Genomic DNA, 17,721 nt, shown 5'->3' on the forward strand with positions numbered 1-17,721 from the left:
TTCCTAGAGGCACCTGGTTGGCCGCTGTGTGAACAGACTGCTGGACTTGATGGACCTTGGTCTGATCCAGCATGGATGTGCATATACCTGTGTCTCGATAACAAACAGTATTTTGAATAAGCCATATAAATTGTGTTTTCTATTCTTTTTTTGTAGTGTTCTCCATTTCCCCCCCCCCCTTGTCCCAGTTCCTGTGTGCACGGATGGTATAAATGAAGATGCTGTATAGATTTCATGTATCATAAAAGTGCAACATCACACAGGGCAAAATTACTCAGGAAAGCCATGTGTGTGTTCTTAAAAAGTGTTTTCTCCACTAATCCATTATGTCTAGTGCAGTTGGACTTGGAGGCTTAATGAATTGTTCATGATCTATATCTAGGGAGCGATGCATCTCATTTGCTATGGGATCGCTTCTCCTGCTGATGCAGACCACATCATGTTTATTAACATCGATGGGAGTTATTACGGACACATTTATTTATGTATTTAACACATATTTTTCTTGCCTGCCCATACAGTTCTGGGTCTGCACGGTGGCTAACCAGTAAGCTCTTTACAAAATCACATTCAAATAATGGAAAGTAATTGCTTTAAAGCCAACACAGACAGTGCAGCACCTATTTCCTCAAGCCCTGAAGAAACCAAGGAGATATCTTTGCAAAAGGCAGAAAGAAGCTGGTGATGTCTCAGAGGGGTGAGCATCAAGCAAGGGGTTACCACTGAAAAGGTCCTGCTGTTTAGAGCTCCCAGTCTTGCCTCAGCCAAGGAAGGCACCTTGAATAAGATTTACATTGGGAGGAGAGAACAGATCAGAACGGTAATATGTGCAATGTGGGTGACAATTCATTTTTCACGATGAGTTGTTCAAAGTTACATTATTATTCTGTAGCATATTCAGCAACGGAAGTGCTAGATAGCTTTTGTTCATGATCTGATCAGCATTTGGAAAGGCCTACTCTTTGCTTTAGGCACCCTCTCTGGTTATTCTGTATAGATGGCCGGGGGGTGGGTGGGGGCTAAGGCTGGGTTGGGTTGGGGAGAGGAAGGATTCTGAGACCTTTGGGGTGCCTATCACTACCATCATTTTCTTCATCGGATATATCCTGGCTAAGTTAACTCTTTTTTTGTCTTTGCAGTGATGAAACATATGTTTATGCACTGTAAAAGTAAAGGTAAAGGTCCCCTGTGCAAGCACCGGGTCATTCCTGACCCATGGGGTGATGTCACATCCTGATGTTTTCTAGGCAGACTTTGTTTGTGGGGTGGTTTGCCAGTGCCTTCCCCGGGTCATCCCCTGGGTACTCATTTTACCGACCTCGGAAGGATGGAAGGCTGAGTCAACCTTGAGCTGGCTACCTGAAAATGACTTCCGTCGGGATCGAACTCAGGTTGGGAGCAGAAGTTGGACTGCAGTACTGCAGCTTACCACTCTGCGCCATGGGGCTCTTCACTGTGCATACCCCTTTAAACCTCTACACTGATGCACTATCACTTTATTAGTTTGTCTCCTGGTCCCATCACCCTTCAAGTTTTCTGTCTCAGTTGTATGGTTTCCTTGATTACCCATCTCTACAAGCTCTCCTGCTGTCTCTCTTGTTTCTCCGTTGTTTTTCTGGGGCAGTGTTTTCTGCTGCCCTATTTAAGAACAAGCATTGTCCAATCACTTAGGTGTTGGAATTAGATCTGGGAGGCCTGTGTTCTAGCCCATCCCCTGCTGCTATGGATTTGTAAAATGGGAATAATAGTGATTGTGGGGGCTAATGCAATAAAGAATCTGATGCAATTGTTCATTGGAGTGGTTTAAGCCATCATAGTGGTTTTTAGCTTGATTTTTCTTAGTTCATCCTCCCAGTTTTGACTACACCGTTATGACCACTTCTCTTTCTCCTTACCGTTGTTCTTTAAGCAACAGGAGAGTGAACTTCTTCTGCTTATTGCAGGGAGTAGAACCCTCCTGTGAGTAAACAAATGTAAAATAATAAATATGGATATTCTCAAATTATCCACCTTCCTTCTAAGACTTTGTTTTTTCATAGCTCTAGTTGGGAGGGAGGAGAAGAGAGGCTGAAATTCTATGGACCATATTTTTCCTACACTTTTTACATTTTTATTGCATCCTAGTGAGAAATAAACTCCTGGGTGCTCTACAGCTTTGTATCCTAGTGTGAGCAAATGAAATTACCCAAATAAGCCAGGCATAAACAATCCTGCATATTGCCATCCTGAGTGCCCTCTAGTGTCGTACAAGAAAAATTGAGCATTCCTTGTTGGAAAGAGTGAAATATTCAAGGCATGCCCCGAAATGCAAATATTGCCGCAAATTGAATGCATCTGCCATAAACTCAAGTGAATATTGTGTTGGAAGGCTTGTGTCTTTTTTTAAAAAATTCAATACAATAAGTAGTTATATTAAAACAGGAGGGGAAAATTGGTCGAACAGATAATGGTTACAGTAGGAAGGAAGGATTACTTTCCAAAATACTGTTTCACTGAGGATTTTACAGATCGGTGTCAGCTGACGTTCTGATGACATGCAAATGTTGGTATGTTTTGAAAATTACCAAAATGGCAGTTTTTAAATTGCAAAACAAAGATGTACAGTGCCATCCAAACCGAAGTTATTTCAGCCTAAGCCTACTAATTTCTGTGAGTTTAGACTGGAGTAACTCACAGAGGATGGCATGGGTGATTTCTCAAATCAATCAGTTCTGGAATACTTATCTCCAAATTAGAAGGTTTTAAATTATTGCAGTATTTGACTTCAGCCAGGTTAGTATTTACATAATGCCAGCAAGTTTTTCAAGGTGCAAGTGTTTTGAGATGCAAAGCTCCCTTTGTTAGATACCTATCTATTGGAAGCTTATACCCTGAAAATCTTGTTGGTCTCAAGGGTGCTACTGGACTCGAATCTAGCTGTTCTACTGCAGCCCTCTGAAATTATGAAAACATGGCAGCCCTCTGAAATTATTTACATAATATAGCTGCTTGTCTCATTAGAGGTACTTGCACCCTTTTCCGAGTTAGTTCAGCCCGCTGAGTTCTTATGGAACCGAAAGCAGGAAATCGCCTTACCTGTGCCCAGGGGCTTGCCATGCCTTTGTACTGTGTTGAATTCTGTGTTTTCAGTAAGTGCTCCGCTCTGTATGGTAACAATATGACAAAGCATTTATTACTCTGTTACGGTGGCATTACGGAGCAGACAGTGCTAAAATAATCAATCAGTTAATGGTCTGTATGGCAGCTTGAGCGTAGCACATTCATTGTGCTTATGTTCTTAGAAGAATGAGCTTATGGCTACAGTGTGTTTTGCATATTTAGCCAGAACTTAATGTCCTAAGCTGGTGCTGACACAAATATTTTTAAAATGCAGCTTCAGCAAGATTAGTTTAACAGATACTACCATGTTTCAGATACTACCCCCCTTCCCAAAAAATCAGCAAAGGAATTTGTCTTTTTTCCCCCAGAGTGAAATATACAAAATGATTGCTTTGCCTTCTTTTCACAGGTCTTCTTAACCTTGTTATCAATTTTATCCTTAATATGAAAACACATGCTTCTTGCTTGGAATAAGCTCTGGTGTTCAGCTCTGTGCTGCCCTTTGAGAACTTGTAGCTGCATGTTTTGGGAGTGACATGTTTTTGAAGACTGAGAGAAGTGGAGCTTGTTTTGCACTTTTTTCCGAAGCACTTTCTGTTGGGACCGACAGGACAGGGTAGACTCTCTCTCCCAGAGCTGAAAAATATTCTTTAGCAAGTCTTTTGAGTGGCAGTGTATTTATAACCTTGACAAAGCTTCAGTCACATATGCACCTTTTCCTTCCCCCAGGCAATAAAAACACAGATTATGCTAATTTCTACCAAGGTATGTGGGACTGCGCCGGAGATGTTCCTGATGAACTGACATTCAAACGTGGTGACGTTATCTACATTCTCAGCAAGGTACAGTATGCTACTGGGAATATATAGATAGGAGAAGATAGCTGAATAAAAAAACAGGCAGCCTTGTACCTATCAAGGGTGTGGATAAATTGGCACTTCCTTTGCATCCTTCGCATTCGGTTAGAAGTTCCTTGCACATTCATTATTTTGTCAATTGAATGTAATCACATTTTGAAGCGCGATTGTGCAACAGGAATTGCCTTTAAAACCATGTTTATCTCTGCTGGGAATCTTGGCTTCCAGCCACGAAGGAACTTCCCTCCAAGACAATGCCCTTATTGCATGCAAAAGTTTCCCTTGTCAGCTAGGCTGACAATGTGTGTCCATATGTTTTGTTTTGTTTTTAATTTCCTCTTCGTCATTAGTCCTGAATCAGAACTTTTTCAGTATCTTCCACATCACAACTCAAGAACCATCAGGACTGATGTGTGCATAAGCTCTCAGATTCAGTGCATCTTCAAACACAGTTTTCTTCTTTTTTACTGCTGTTGGCTAGTTTTTTGGGGGTATATTTCCTGAATAGTTCAGAATTTCTACCTTCAGCAAGTTGCACAAGTGTCAGAATTAAAATTTCCACAAAATGTGTTGGCCTGTTTTCTGTATCTAAATATTTTACAGTGGACAAAGTTATAATGACACCTTTTTAGTCTCCTCAAGATGACATGTTTTCAGCCATGATTGTGCTGAGCCATCATCGACCCTTTTCAGTGTTTGCCTGAAGCTGCAGGGCCCTTCTGATATGGAGTCAGAAGCCTGAGGACACTCTAAGGAATTCCTTCTTGGAGCTGATCTTTGCTGTATGCAGAGTTGGCAGAACTGTGTTGTCATCACTCCTATACCTTGATTTATTTCTTTGCTTCCCCTTTCCCTTCACAATGGGGGACCCAAAGTGACTGACAACATTCTCCCCTCCTCCATTTTATTCTCACAACAACCCTGTGAGGTGGGTTATGCCGAGAGTATGTGACTGACCCAAGGTCACTCAGCAAGCTTCCAGGACAGAGAGGGGATTTGGGCCAAAGTCTCCGAGATCCTACTCTGACACTATAACCATGATGCCACACTGATACCGTTCCTTATCAGTAAAATGCAAAGAACTTATGTGACTGTGGCTAGAATTCATTGTGTAAGAAGTCCTTTTGCTAACTGGAACTTCATTTTGTGTTCCTTTTTCATTATACACTTAACAAATAATTAATAATCATAATTATAGTATTTAATAAAGTTAGATCCAACCACCTTTTCTTCTGGTAACCAAGGAAGGAGGAGTCCTCTCTGGCTCCCAAATCATGCTGAGAATTATGGGACCTGCATGCCCAAATGTCATGTGGGACTTGGGCTGCAGTATGCACGGAATTGGGTGAGATGGAGTGAAAAAAGTGGCTCGATCCAACCCGTGTATTCCTATGCTTCAAAATATTTTACCTTGGCCTTGCAATACCCACTTTCCCATTTTTAAAGATGAAGAATTAGATATGAGCCTACTCAGTAAGATCCTGGCAGAGCAGAATTTGAACCCTCTTCCAGCATATATTATGCACTATATTGCATTTATTAAGCAGAGTTTTGGTGGTGTATGGAAAACTGTATGCTGTCGTACTGTATTACTGTACTAAGCTGACTAAAAAAACTGAGAACGAACGTCACGCCCTATAATATGTCAAGCCCTTAAAACTCTTCAGCCACTCCTACATGCTACACAATTGCATTGTGGTTTTCCAATTGTATATTGTTAAAAATATTTCATCTCAAAAAGGCAGTAAGGGCCAGAGTTAACTTACAGTAATACCATTCCCCTCATTTTATTGGACTCTGATTAATATATTTTCCGTCTACCGTAACGGGTCCTGATAGTTTGAAGTTTTCTTCTCTGAAGTAATTTCTTTTCCAGAGCAGAATGTAACCTGTTTTTACTTCGCCTGTTGCAGTTCCCCCCCCAACAAAATGAGATTCCCTGTCAGCACTGAATTTAGGGGCATTAGACAGTAAAGTGCCAAAGAATAATCTATGTGGTTTCCGCTAAACTCCTGCTCAAGGTCTGACTGAACATTACCCAACTAGACAAAGAGTTTGTTAAGAATATAATCAAGGTAAAATATAATCGTAAGCCTTCTAAGTTTCAGGACCCCAACACATATTTCTTAACCCGCTCAATTAATGTTTCAGCTCTGTGGCAATTGGGATGATTCTTGGATGATGTTTCCAAAAACATTTTTACACCATCTAGTGGCTGAACATGAGCGATGCAGGTGTGGAGAGACAGTAATGTGTACAGATCCAAAATGGTGTCATAAATTCAACTTCAGCTTGATCTTAGCTATTGCTTATTACTTTCTGACCATATATCAGCTCCCCGTTGACATTAATCCCGAGGAAATCCCATTCTGCTGATAAGGAATTAAATGCAAGTATTATATGTTGTAGGAAGAATGCAATACAAGTCAAAAGATAAAGTGCTTGAGTAGGCACAAAGCATTATTTCAACAGAGAACATTTAAATAACAACAGGCAAGTTAATAGTGAAAGCCAAAATATTTCCTTGGGGCTCTTGCCAATAACTTCTTTGTGGGAGTTCTGCCAAAAATGCCATCGATTTTTCTCGCCATGTCTTCATACGCTTTCCTTTCAGTGTTAGTACTGGAAACAGTTGCAAATTTGGTTACAAAAACAGTAGGACTGGAGATACTTTAAAAAATGATTATATACTTCATTTAGATTATTCATTGCCTTTGTGTTGATTGGGTTGGGTTGTATTCACTGTAAATGCAGGTAGATTCATGTAATGGAACTTTCCTAGTTCTTTTCCTGCTGCATCCTGCTCCTGTGGGCTAATGTGCCCTTGGGGACAGTGTGTGTGTGGTGGGGAAATTAGCAGAAATCTCACACAAACACAAGATTTCTGCTTGCTCAAGCAGTCACACTTAAGTTCCAACCCACTGAAAACAGGCAATTATGCACATGTTAACCTGACACAATAAAATGTGTTGGGTGGTATTCATTATCACAAGCTTCGTATTCTGCTTGCTCTAAACCACTGGTTCCCAACCAGGGGTCCGTGGAGCCCCAGGCGTCCGCGAGAACTAAATTAAGGTCCATGAAACAAAGTTATAAACCCATAATAAATTAATATTTTCAATTAAAAGTTCTCTATTATAAAAATATATATTCAAAGATTATTCTAAGTTTAATGTTTAACTAACAGTTATGATTAAACTTTATTTTCAAATTCTCAGAATTTTTATTTTGAACCTTGGGGTCCCTGCACCGAACAAAAAAGTCCTAGTGGTCCCTGGTCAAAAAAAGGTTGGGAACCACTGCTCTAAACTGTTTGATGGCATCAAACTGGGAACATTCAGTCGCATGTGTAAATTTGCCTTTTGTGGTCCAGATCCAGGGAACCAGTATGTGAAGAGTAAAGTGATAAGTTTACTTTTTTTTTTCCAGCTATATTTCCTATAAACGGAAAGTGTACAGGTGCATATTGCGAGACTTTTTGAAAAGGTGTTAACCATATATGTTTCCAGATTAGTGGGATTTGTAATCCTAGGCCTAGTAAGACAAAAAATGTCACCTTGAATGCCTTTTTTTCTTATTAGTCAGGTGTTTTCTTGTTTTCTTTATCCAAGTTTATGTGGAAGAAAAAGATCTTCAGGTGGATCCCTGTGTCTAAAATAGTACTTGAGGAATACACAGAGGTGTCTAGGTTCACACTTGTGGCTGACTCTGTGCAAAAAAAAAAGTTTATTGACTTAATGTATTTGCGTTTTTAAAGGAAGCTTTCCCCACTTCTGGCAAGGTCCTAAAGCCATGTGTTTAAAATGAGTACACAAACAATTCTACCAGTATAGTTCAATCTCCAATCTTACACCATGATTTGAGTAGTTCTCTCATACACTGGGAATTGTTAGTGTGTTAGTATGGTTTTAGAAACCAAACATGACTAATAGACAGCCAATTAAAAATCCAGTTTTGCTTCGCTAACTTGAGTAGTCCCAGTGACCTGGAGCATGGTGGTTCAGCAGTTCATATACTTTAAACATGTCTGTATGTTTTCATTGGGGTCAGAACCTTTTTTAGGAGCATGTTGTTACCCACATTATACAATAAGAAGTAGTCTTATAACAAGATGAAATTGTCAAATTGCCTAATTTCGTGTGCCAAATGGAAATGATTATGGCATTTTGTTGAGTATATTAGCAGGCTCCTTCATTCTTCTTGCTGCCTATTATCTTATAACAGAAATCTGGATTCAGGCACTTACCTTATAAACAGACATTCTACTGACCAGACTTCGAAGCTGGTATTTTGAGATCAATGAATAACATTTGTTGGGGTGCTGTGTGGCATACCTTCAGAGGGTATGGCTGAAAGTATGCTGATTTCCAGTTTCTAATTCAGTATATGCCAGTGCAAAATGGTTGAAAAATTAGGTTTGTGGAGCTTCTGCTATATGTAATATAGTCAATTATTTCTGCTATTACAAATATATAATAAGGGTCAGAGCAGCTTTGCAGGCAGGGGAGCCTTTCTTAGTTCTAAAATCTTAAGGTAAAATATACCAGATCTTTCTCTTCAAGTTCTTTTATATCAAAACTCCAGATTTTCCTCTCAGAATATAGGGTTATCCGCAGGTCTATCTACAACTTCTATATTTAGCGAGCACCTTCTGAGGCAAAAAATGTTATTTGTATTGTGCAGAATCCAAATTTTGGTTTGCACTAGTTGAGGTTTGATTAAGAGTAAGAGGTTTGAAATCAGCAAACTGACTTTCCCATCAGTTAGGACTGTTACCATTTGAGATTAAAACTTGTTGTTTGAGAGCGCCCCTTAGATCGCCATGCATTTGGAAAGCTTACCCATAAGGGAGAGGACTCTAGTGGAAGCCTTTTTCCTGGTGTATGCACTGTGTATATGTAGGAAGCCCTTGATTTGGCAGCCTGCAGCATGCTTTCTCAGGGGTTACAGTCCTGTGAGGTATACCAGAACAGAGGCTATTTGACTAGCTTTTAGAACCATAGAACCAGTGAGTTAGATTGCAAAGGCAGTGTAGTCTTAATTCCAGCATGGTGTAGTAGTTAAGAGCGGTGGTCTGGAACAGTAGACTCTGATCTGGAGATCCAGTTTTGATTCCCCACTCCTCCACCTGAGTGGTGGATGCTAATCTGGTGAACTGGATTTGTTTCCCCATTCCTACACATGAAGCCAGCTGGGTGACCTTGGGCTAATCACAGCTCTCTTAGAGCTCTCTCAGCCCCACCTATCTCACAGGGTCTGTTGTGGGGAGGGGAAGGTGATTGCAAGCCAGTTTGATTCTTCCTTAAGTGGTAGAGAAAGTCAGCATATAAAAACCAACTCTTCTTCCTCTTCTCCAAAAGGCAACACGATTCAACCACCGGTCCCATGCTGATCAGCTTGCGTAAACTAGACCTCAGCATAGCCAGAAGCACAGGTTACGCTTTGCACTGATTTGACTACTTGTAACATGACTCTGATGACTCAGCAATTTAGTGTCGGACATTTTGCTGTTCAGTTGCCTTAAAAATACCTAAAACCCCTCAATGTTTATTTGCTGGGGCAGTTAATGTGCCAAGAGTGGCACAGGAGTGCTGTATAAACCACTGTATATACCACTGTAAATGATAAAATGGTTTTACAATGGGGTTGGGATACACATCAGTAAAAATCTGGCACACTGTCACTTTAAGTAAATCGAACCCAATTTTAGTATAAGATTTTTTTTCCAACAGAATATTTTAAGAGCTTTCTTTCTATTTTGTATTTTATTTCATTTCCCGTATATGGGGTTAACAACATGCCAAAATTGGGGTTAACAACGTGCTAACCAGTCTGCGGAGGCCTCCTCTATATTTTAAGGGGATTGCCAACAACATATCTATCTCCCCTTAGAAACAACATTATGTATGCACATTATAATGCCTAGTGTCTCAGAGCTGAACCTTCCAAAGAACCTCAATTTGTTTTACCTATTGTGGAACCCTTTGAAAGATCAGGATCTTTATTATATAGTTAGAATGAATAAACATGTTGATAACAAATACTATTGTTCATGAGCCAGTGATAAGGCTAAAGTACCTTGGCCTTTTTTGTTTAGAAAAAAAAAAATGACTGAGTGAAATGGGAGAGGTCCACAAAATGACACATGGTGCCAGGGTCATGAGACAGCTAGAAACTTTCTTTCTCTCCTATCATACTAGAAATTGGGGTGAGCCTATGAAATCAATTGGTAATAGATTTAAGACAGGCCAATGGAAGTGCCACTTCACATCATGTGTAGTTGACTCATGAAACTCACTGCCTCTAGATGTGGTGATGGCTTGGATGGATTTATAAGGAGATTGGATAGATTTATGGAGGGCAGGTCTATCGGTGACTCCTGGCCATGATAAATTTCATATGCTGCGGAGCAGTAAGCAGGTAAGGACTGTTGCCACTGGGAACCAGCTTAAGGGCTTCCTCCCACTATCTGTCTGGCTGGTGTTTGAAACAGGATTCTGGATTTGATGGACCATTGATCTGATCCAGCTTGGCTATGGTTTTATGGCCCAATGAGATTACCCATATTCAGCCAAGGAAGCTAAAATAATGTCTTTGCTGTTTGGTTCAAATCCATAATTTCTGTTACTCTAAAGAAGCAAATGCCTCCTAAACATCCATAACTACTCTGTTTTAGTGTGATTTGGATTGGACTGAAATTGTCGGCAAAGGTTGCAATCCTGCACATAGTTAAGGAGCTTAAATAATTTGAGGTTCATATCATTTAAACAGTTTAACTGCATGTAAAATTGCAGTCTTAGGATTGCTGCTACAGTGCAATCCTATACAGAGTAACATCAGTGTGAGTCCAGTGGATTGCACTGTTAAACAGGACTTTGCACAAAGAAATTTCCTGCCAGGTTAGTGAGGTAATTTAGGAAGAAGAAACAAATGTGTCTAGCTAATTTAGGTGCCTGTCACAGATGCCTTTACAAATGCCACTCTTGGCGATTCCCTAGTTTTACTCCCCCACCCCAAAAAATCGGAAAGTATTTTTCTTCTTTTCCCTCTACTTCTCCCAAACATACACACATTTGCCTTTAAGCAATTCATTATGTGCTGCTTTAATTTCTTTGGAGTGTTATTTTCATACAATAAAGCATTACCATTCTCTTGGATCTTGATAGCATTTCTACAGAAGGAGAAAGAGGCTTTGTGTTGGTAATTACCTAACATTGTCGGGAGCTGACTGCAGGCCTCTTCCTAGTGATAACAGAATCACCACATAATGTAGCTTTATAGCGCATGATTAATAGAAAATAATTACACATCCTACAAAGGAATGCAATATTTCTTATAAATTGACTGGAATGGTTTCCTGCAGATTAAAGGACTCTTCATTATTTTATCAGTCTCTCTGAAGTGGAGTCAATTGCCAGAGCCAGAGCTGATGGGAAGAATACACAGTGTACCTGAATACAAGTTTAGTCATACCCAAAATAAGGTGTAAATAATCTGCTTACACGTGAGGCTTCCACAATGCTCGTTTTCTATTTAATTTTTCATATTTTGGCCAGAATGCCATTTGATTAGTACTGCCCGTTCATTTGTTTTAAAACAAACAAAAACAATTACAGGTTGAGTATCCTTTATCTGGACATCCGATATCCGGAATGATCTGAAAATTGGACCTTTTGAGCTGGCAAGCAGGCATTACTCACAGACCCTCAGCAATGCCATTGATAGTTCAATGAACACAAAATTATTTAAAATATTGTTTAAAATTACATTCAGGCTATGTGTATAAAGTATATATAAAACATAAATTAATGTCTTGTTTAGACTTGGGTCCAATCCCCAAGGTATCTCATTATGTATATGCAAAAATTCCAAAATATTCAAAAATACAGAAAGATCCAAAATACGGACCACTTCTGATCCCAGGCAGTCCAGATAAGGGATACTCAACCTGTACTTTTAAATTCCAGATCCCCACTGAAAATTCTGATACAAGTATTTTAGCAATCTCTTGAGTGACTTGGTGCATTTAAGGTGGTTTTCCAAACCTTAAATTTCTTACCGCAACATATTTTAATTGCTGTTTTCAATAAAAAAAAATTAGTGCGGCAACTAATAGATCCGAAGGAACTAGAATCTATGAAGTGCTCTAATGTATATATTTCTCATTAATGTTTAGAATTTTTTTTCTTCTTTGCATGATTTTTAGTGCAATATCTAGCATGTGACTCTCAAGGTTGTCTGAATCAATCACCTTTTATTGTCACTGTAAGCAATGTATCGTAACAAAACAGCGGCATCAAACTGGAGTGAGGTGTGCATACGCGAGTTACAAGCATTTTAGGAAAGTGCTGTAAATACATTAACCAGTTAAAGAGGGGTCTCTCTGCAATGACAACTGCAACCTTAAGGTTAAAGCATTGCATTTCCAATAAAGCAGGACTGCGTTTTCATTCCTACTTCAGATGCCCTAATTGGGATTCATGTTGCTCTCGAGGCTCGTTCCATGAATTGTAATGATAAAGTAAAAGCATCTGCGTTGTGGTCTTCTCCCTCTTTTCTAGTCTAACGTCTGCAGCATATCCATAAATTAGCTCACTAGACTGTTACTTCATTGACCACTTCGTCTTTATAGTTTAGCTTTGCCAAAGAGTATGAACACATGAAGCTGCTTTATACTGAATCAGACCCTTGGCCCATCAAAGTCAGTATTGTCCACTCAGACTCACAGCGGCTCTGCAGGGTCTCAGGCAGAGGTCTTTCCCATCACCTACTTGGATTTGTATGGAATTGTATATTCCTAAACAGCAAGCAATTGGGAGTTTTCAGAAAGCAGCATGTTTTACTTTTAGTTTTAATTTGATTGTTGGCTTTTGAAGTTGGTTTTCCAAAGCGCATGCTGTTTTCCAAGTTCCTGAAAATGTCTACATGGACAGTTTCCCTGTTGTCGTTGAGCACAGAGCTTTCGATCTTTGCCATTTGTCATAAAAAAGCCTTAACAGTCATTTAACAAAAGCTCTCTCACAAACCTCATGTTGCTTGCTTTTTGTTCCATCTATGGAAATTTTCTCTCACCTCCGTACCCAAAATGGTGGGTTCTTTTCCCCCTTGTCCTGGAAAGCTTTCTTGGCTAGATTCCTCAAGCACAGGTGAGGGCTGGCATCATGAGTGATTACTTGTTCTTTAAGTCTGCAGAGACATGGATTTGTGTATTTAAGCCAGCTAATGTGGAATAAAACATGTGTTTATTAAACAAATACACACAGCTGGAACATCTGAACCCCCTAGTGAGACAACAAGCTCCTCTTGCCTTTAAGGGTTTTGGCCCCAGAACAATCGCTCCCAATGCTGCAGCAGGAGTAATTCGCATCCTGGCAGAGCAGCCCAATTGTGGTATGCTCGGATGAACCGGCATCATTCACTGCAATGGGGAAAGGGGGAATAGCACTTCTTCGTTGGAGCTCCTTTTGTTCCCCTGAAGGCATACCATTTGGAAAACAGAGCTTGGGCATGCTTCGTGTTGTAGATGCTTCGCTAAATGAGTATATTTAGTGCATCACATGGCTTCTATTGCCTCTCTTATTTTTCAATATTGTAAACACCACAGAATATTTGATCGTTATTGCAAAAAAAAAGTGTCTGCAGTGAGAAGTAATGCTTCGATTAGAAGCTTAGAAATTGGCCATCTTCTGTATCTGAGCACAAACGTCTCCTAGAATTTCAAGGCGACCCTGGACATCAGGTGAAGTCCTTCATAATGGAAGAGTGCAATGTGTCCTACGAAACTAGACATCTTCTGGCTTGTGTGAACAGCACTGCCTGGGTTAAGGGAGCAGCGCAGGCAGGGTGGATAGATGTGTGTGCTGAAGGGTGGAACTGGGGGAGGTCTATGTAGGGAAAAGAAATATTGCATGAGGACCAGAACCTTGAAGGAAGCTATTGCGGGAACATAAGTAATTTTGAACTTTGGAACATCCACCCCATTAAATGTTCTAGAAAAGGACCAGTAATGCTAACTACAAGTTGCAGCAGAATGATGATCATCTTGTATATAATGTATGTATTCTGCTGCCCTAAACTTTTATATAGTCATTGTCTGGGTTTTTTGTTTTTTTGTTTTTTACAAAGGCCTCCATTTTAATACTGATTTCAGTTGCCGAGCAGTATAGAAGGATGCAATTTAGCCACAAAGTTATTGAGCTGCTATTAGGATTGATCTTAACAATATTTCCCTTAGAGGGACAAAAATTCAATTTGGATCCTGCACTGCTCTTATGTGGTATTGGTTCTGGAAAATACTATTTCCTGAAACTATTACATTCTTGTTTTGCTTCAGATTTATCTCGCTAAGCCTAAAAAAATTTCAGATCAAAATACATTAGTCAACTGTCAGGCATATGAAAACTGTGATAGAATTTTTGGCATAATGTTGCACTGGATTTTGTGAAGGAACGTTTGAGAAGGTTGCACGGGCAGCATTATTCTAGTATCGGGACTTAAATGTTGCATTCTCTAATCCAGGTGCTTTACAGCTTATGGCTATATCGCTGAATGGATCCCAGCTGATCTTCATACCTCATTATAAAGTATTAGCAGCTGTTCATATGGTTTTGTTTGAAAGAATATTAAAGGAGGAGAGCTGAAATATGTTGCAGGGGATATGAAATACTATGAGGGGAGAAAAGTAAGTGGTTCAGAAACTGTTGGCTTAGAAGTTCACCTAATAAGTAGGAAGAAATGTTATTATATAATCACTTGAGTTGCGAAAGAAGCTTAAAATGGAGTTTTTGTTAAACATATGGACAACAGAAAATCCTAAGCAGGATTTCTATTAAAATGGCTGACAACTATGTGGATAACAAAAGCCGCAAAACTGGACCAGGCAGGGGGTCTTCACATACACTGGCACAACTCCCCAGGTATGGAAAAAATGCTGTAAATTAATCTCTACAGGGGGGTGGCGGCTCGAAAACAGGGCCGGGGAGGACTGAGTATGTTCCAGGAGAGAAAAATCATAAAAGGGGATTTCCAAATTGTTCCTGACCATGATTCATTGTGGAGACACCCAGCCTTGTCTCTACTAATACTCTTCATACTGTTGCTGTGTGGTTGTTGTTTTTTATTGTTTGACATTGCATCGCATAACTATATATTCATATTTCTTTTCCATTCTTTTTGCTCATTGGGTGAACTTCAGCCTGTTGTAGGAAAGTATCGGTAGCTAGTAATCCCCCCTCCCCCCGGGGCAGAGTAACAGCTAGTCTTTTTAAAATGTAATTTGCTTCTTTGCCTAACTACATTTCAGGTGCTTCAGAAACACAAACACACAATTCCTTAATGTTTTAATTTTCCATTCATGCTCTTGTAACTATGTAAGGGGGAAACTTAAGGAGTCACATGCAAAACTCTGTTGCATTTATATCAGACTAAAGGTTAATATTGCATATTGTTTTCAATTAGGAGTACAATAGATTTGGCTGGTGGGTAGGAGAAATGAAAGGAACCATTGGCTTGGTGCCTAAAGCCTACATAATGGAGATGTATGATATTTGAGAGGTCCGGGTAAGTACATTTTAATTCAATCTTCTGTAATGGCTTACATGTTCTCTTGTTCTCTGTTTCATACAGATTTCTTTTCTTGGAACCTTTGCAGAAGTTTTGTTAACACAGACAGCAGCCCCCCAAAATTAAGAATGCTCAGTTCTCTAGTCTTCTATCAAATAAATTAATTAGTGGTGCAAACTACTGTGTGTCAACCTCAAATTTTTGCAGGTGCATATAGCTGTAACATTAAATTTTTGGTTACAGATTTTTCTCCTCTAAGCCAGGCTCCCTCTTGTACCTGTAGTCTAATCTTTATTTTAAGATATATGTAGTTATAGATAAATGTGTCCCCTGAAGGCAGCTAACAATTCATAAAAGGAAAAACACAACAGTAAGCAGATTTCAGAATATAGCATACAGTATTTTATTCATTTAAACTTTCATCTCAGGGTATGGGGCTTGCAAATTTCTCAGAGGATGAGGCATTTGAAAGAGACTGGGTTTGTGATGTCACTGGTAATGGCCAATGAATTCCAGTGCCCTGCTGGTTTCTATTTCAGGCTCACAGAACTGTTTTTCCGGAGGTGTGGAGGCATGATGGTTCACTTGAACAAATGCTTTGAAAGTGTACTTCCACAACAGTCCTGCCAGTTAAATAATGTTACCTGTGTATGCACCCTGAGTCTATTGCTATGTGGGCATGATCCAATAAATGCTGTGCACTTTGAAGTACTCATTTATTTTAATGAGAGATTTAATCAGTACTTAACCTCCCTATGGAAATCAATAGGTACTACAAAAGCAGCATTGTGCCCTTGGTTTCTTGTCTTTACGAGATATACATGAAGGGTATTTGCGTGTGTGTTTCCATTTAAACAACTTTTTTCTGTACACATGTCATTTGGTAGCTAGTTTAGGTAACGATCATTTTTGCAGTGGAATATCCATTACTGCATGTTCTGTTGGACATTCAGTAAGTTCCCCAGTCTGATAACACTACAGCCACATTTTCATGTATCCCAAATTCTTATTATATGAATGATTTAAATGGCTTCCTGGGCATTCAGATAAATGAGAAAGTGCTTATGCTACTTACTAGGCCTTGTTTACATAATCAGTGTGTTAAAGTTGGCTTGGGGTTATGCTGCCTCTGAATCATAAATTCACCCATCCCTGAATGTTTGTACTTATATATTATCCCAGAGTAGGAAAGATGAGGAAGTAGCTCCTGATCATTCAAGGATTTAATTTACCCATGGCTTTTACCCCTTGAACTTGAAAATAAAACCAATCAAATGAAGCAGTGTAAGAAAGCTATTTTTGAACAATGGAGGAGGATCCACCTTTTGTGACAGGGTCCTTGTAGGTAGTCACTGGACTGCTATCAATAATTAGGGACACGACACAGAATACTAAGGAGGTTTCATTTCTGGGTTTGACATTGGAATGGATGAATGATCTAGAAAAAAGACAACATTCTGCATTGAATCCCTTTATTATTTAAAGATTGAATCTTTTTTTGTGATCATTGGTCTTAGAAATAACCCCTAGTTATGCACATTAATTGGTGCGTGCACATAGAGCTTCTAGGGGTGTTTTTTCCTGCTTTGGTGTGAGGTGGTCTTATCCATAACTGCATTTTTCCCCACTTCAGGTACCTTCTGTGAATCAAAGACTAACATAGAGCTTCCAAGCAGATGCCAACGCAAAGTATCTCCAGTGCTAGCTTGCAGGTGCATAGGTTTTAGGAAGAGCGCAACCCCCAACATCAAGCTTTCTGTGCGAACTCTGTAAGTTCAGTCACTTTGGTGATGGAGCCTCACGATCAGGCATTTATTTATACTTTTGTAAACCAGGCACAGTGCAGTGGGAACATAACTGGCATAAGTCTAGCTGTTGTGAGTGGAAGGAAGATGTACAAGAATTCTGGAGCATCTTGGCATTCATTTCAACATGGGTAGGGCTGCCAATTTTTAAATTGGTCCCTCTTGCTCTCCTTTCCTAATATCAGTTTGGTCTGGTATTAATAGCAAATTATTGGGAGATGTTCTTTAATTTCATGCACATCGCTTCAAATGCACATTGCCACTCATTAAACATCTATTGAAGGGACAGGACATCTCCCCACTCCATTTGGGAGACTTAGTTATCCGATGTTCCCAGTGGATTGCGCTTGTATTTTGAGGATCCCAGTGGATCGAGCTTCTGCTTTCTACATGTGATT

At 39.6% G+C, this 17,721-nt stretch overlaps 1 protein-coding gene across 1 annotated transcript in view; it reads left to right on the forward strand.

The window, feature by feature from the left end:
- Positions 1-17,249, forward strand: part of SKAP2 (src kinase associated phosphoprotein 2) — a 125,450-nt gene extending 108,201 nt beyond the window's left edge. The window contains exons 11-13 of the mRNA XM_056857484.1: positions 3,829-3,941; positions 15,414-15,515; positions 17,152-17,249. Of these exons, the coding sequence (XP_056713462.1) occupies positions 3,829-3,941; positions 15,414-15,506 (206 nt within the window). The 3' untranslated portion in view covers positions 15,507-15,515; positions 17,152-17,249. The remainder of the gene's footprint in view (positions 1-3,828; positions 3,942-15,413; positions 15,516-17,151) is intronic.
- Positions 17,250-17,721: the final 472 nt, after the last annotated feature.

The sequence above is a fragment of the Euleptes europaea genome, chromosome 11 (genome assembly GCF_029931775.1).
Source record: "Euleptes europaea isolate rEulEur1 chromosome 11, rEulEur1.hap1, whole genome shotgun sequence".
Lineage (NCBI taxonomy): Eukaryota > Metazoa > Chordata > Lepidosauria > Squamata > Sphaerodactylidae > Euleptes > Euleptes europaea.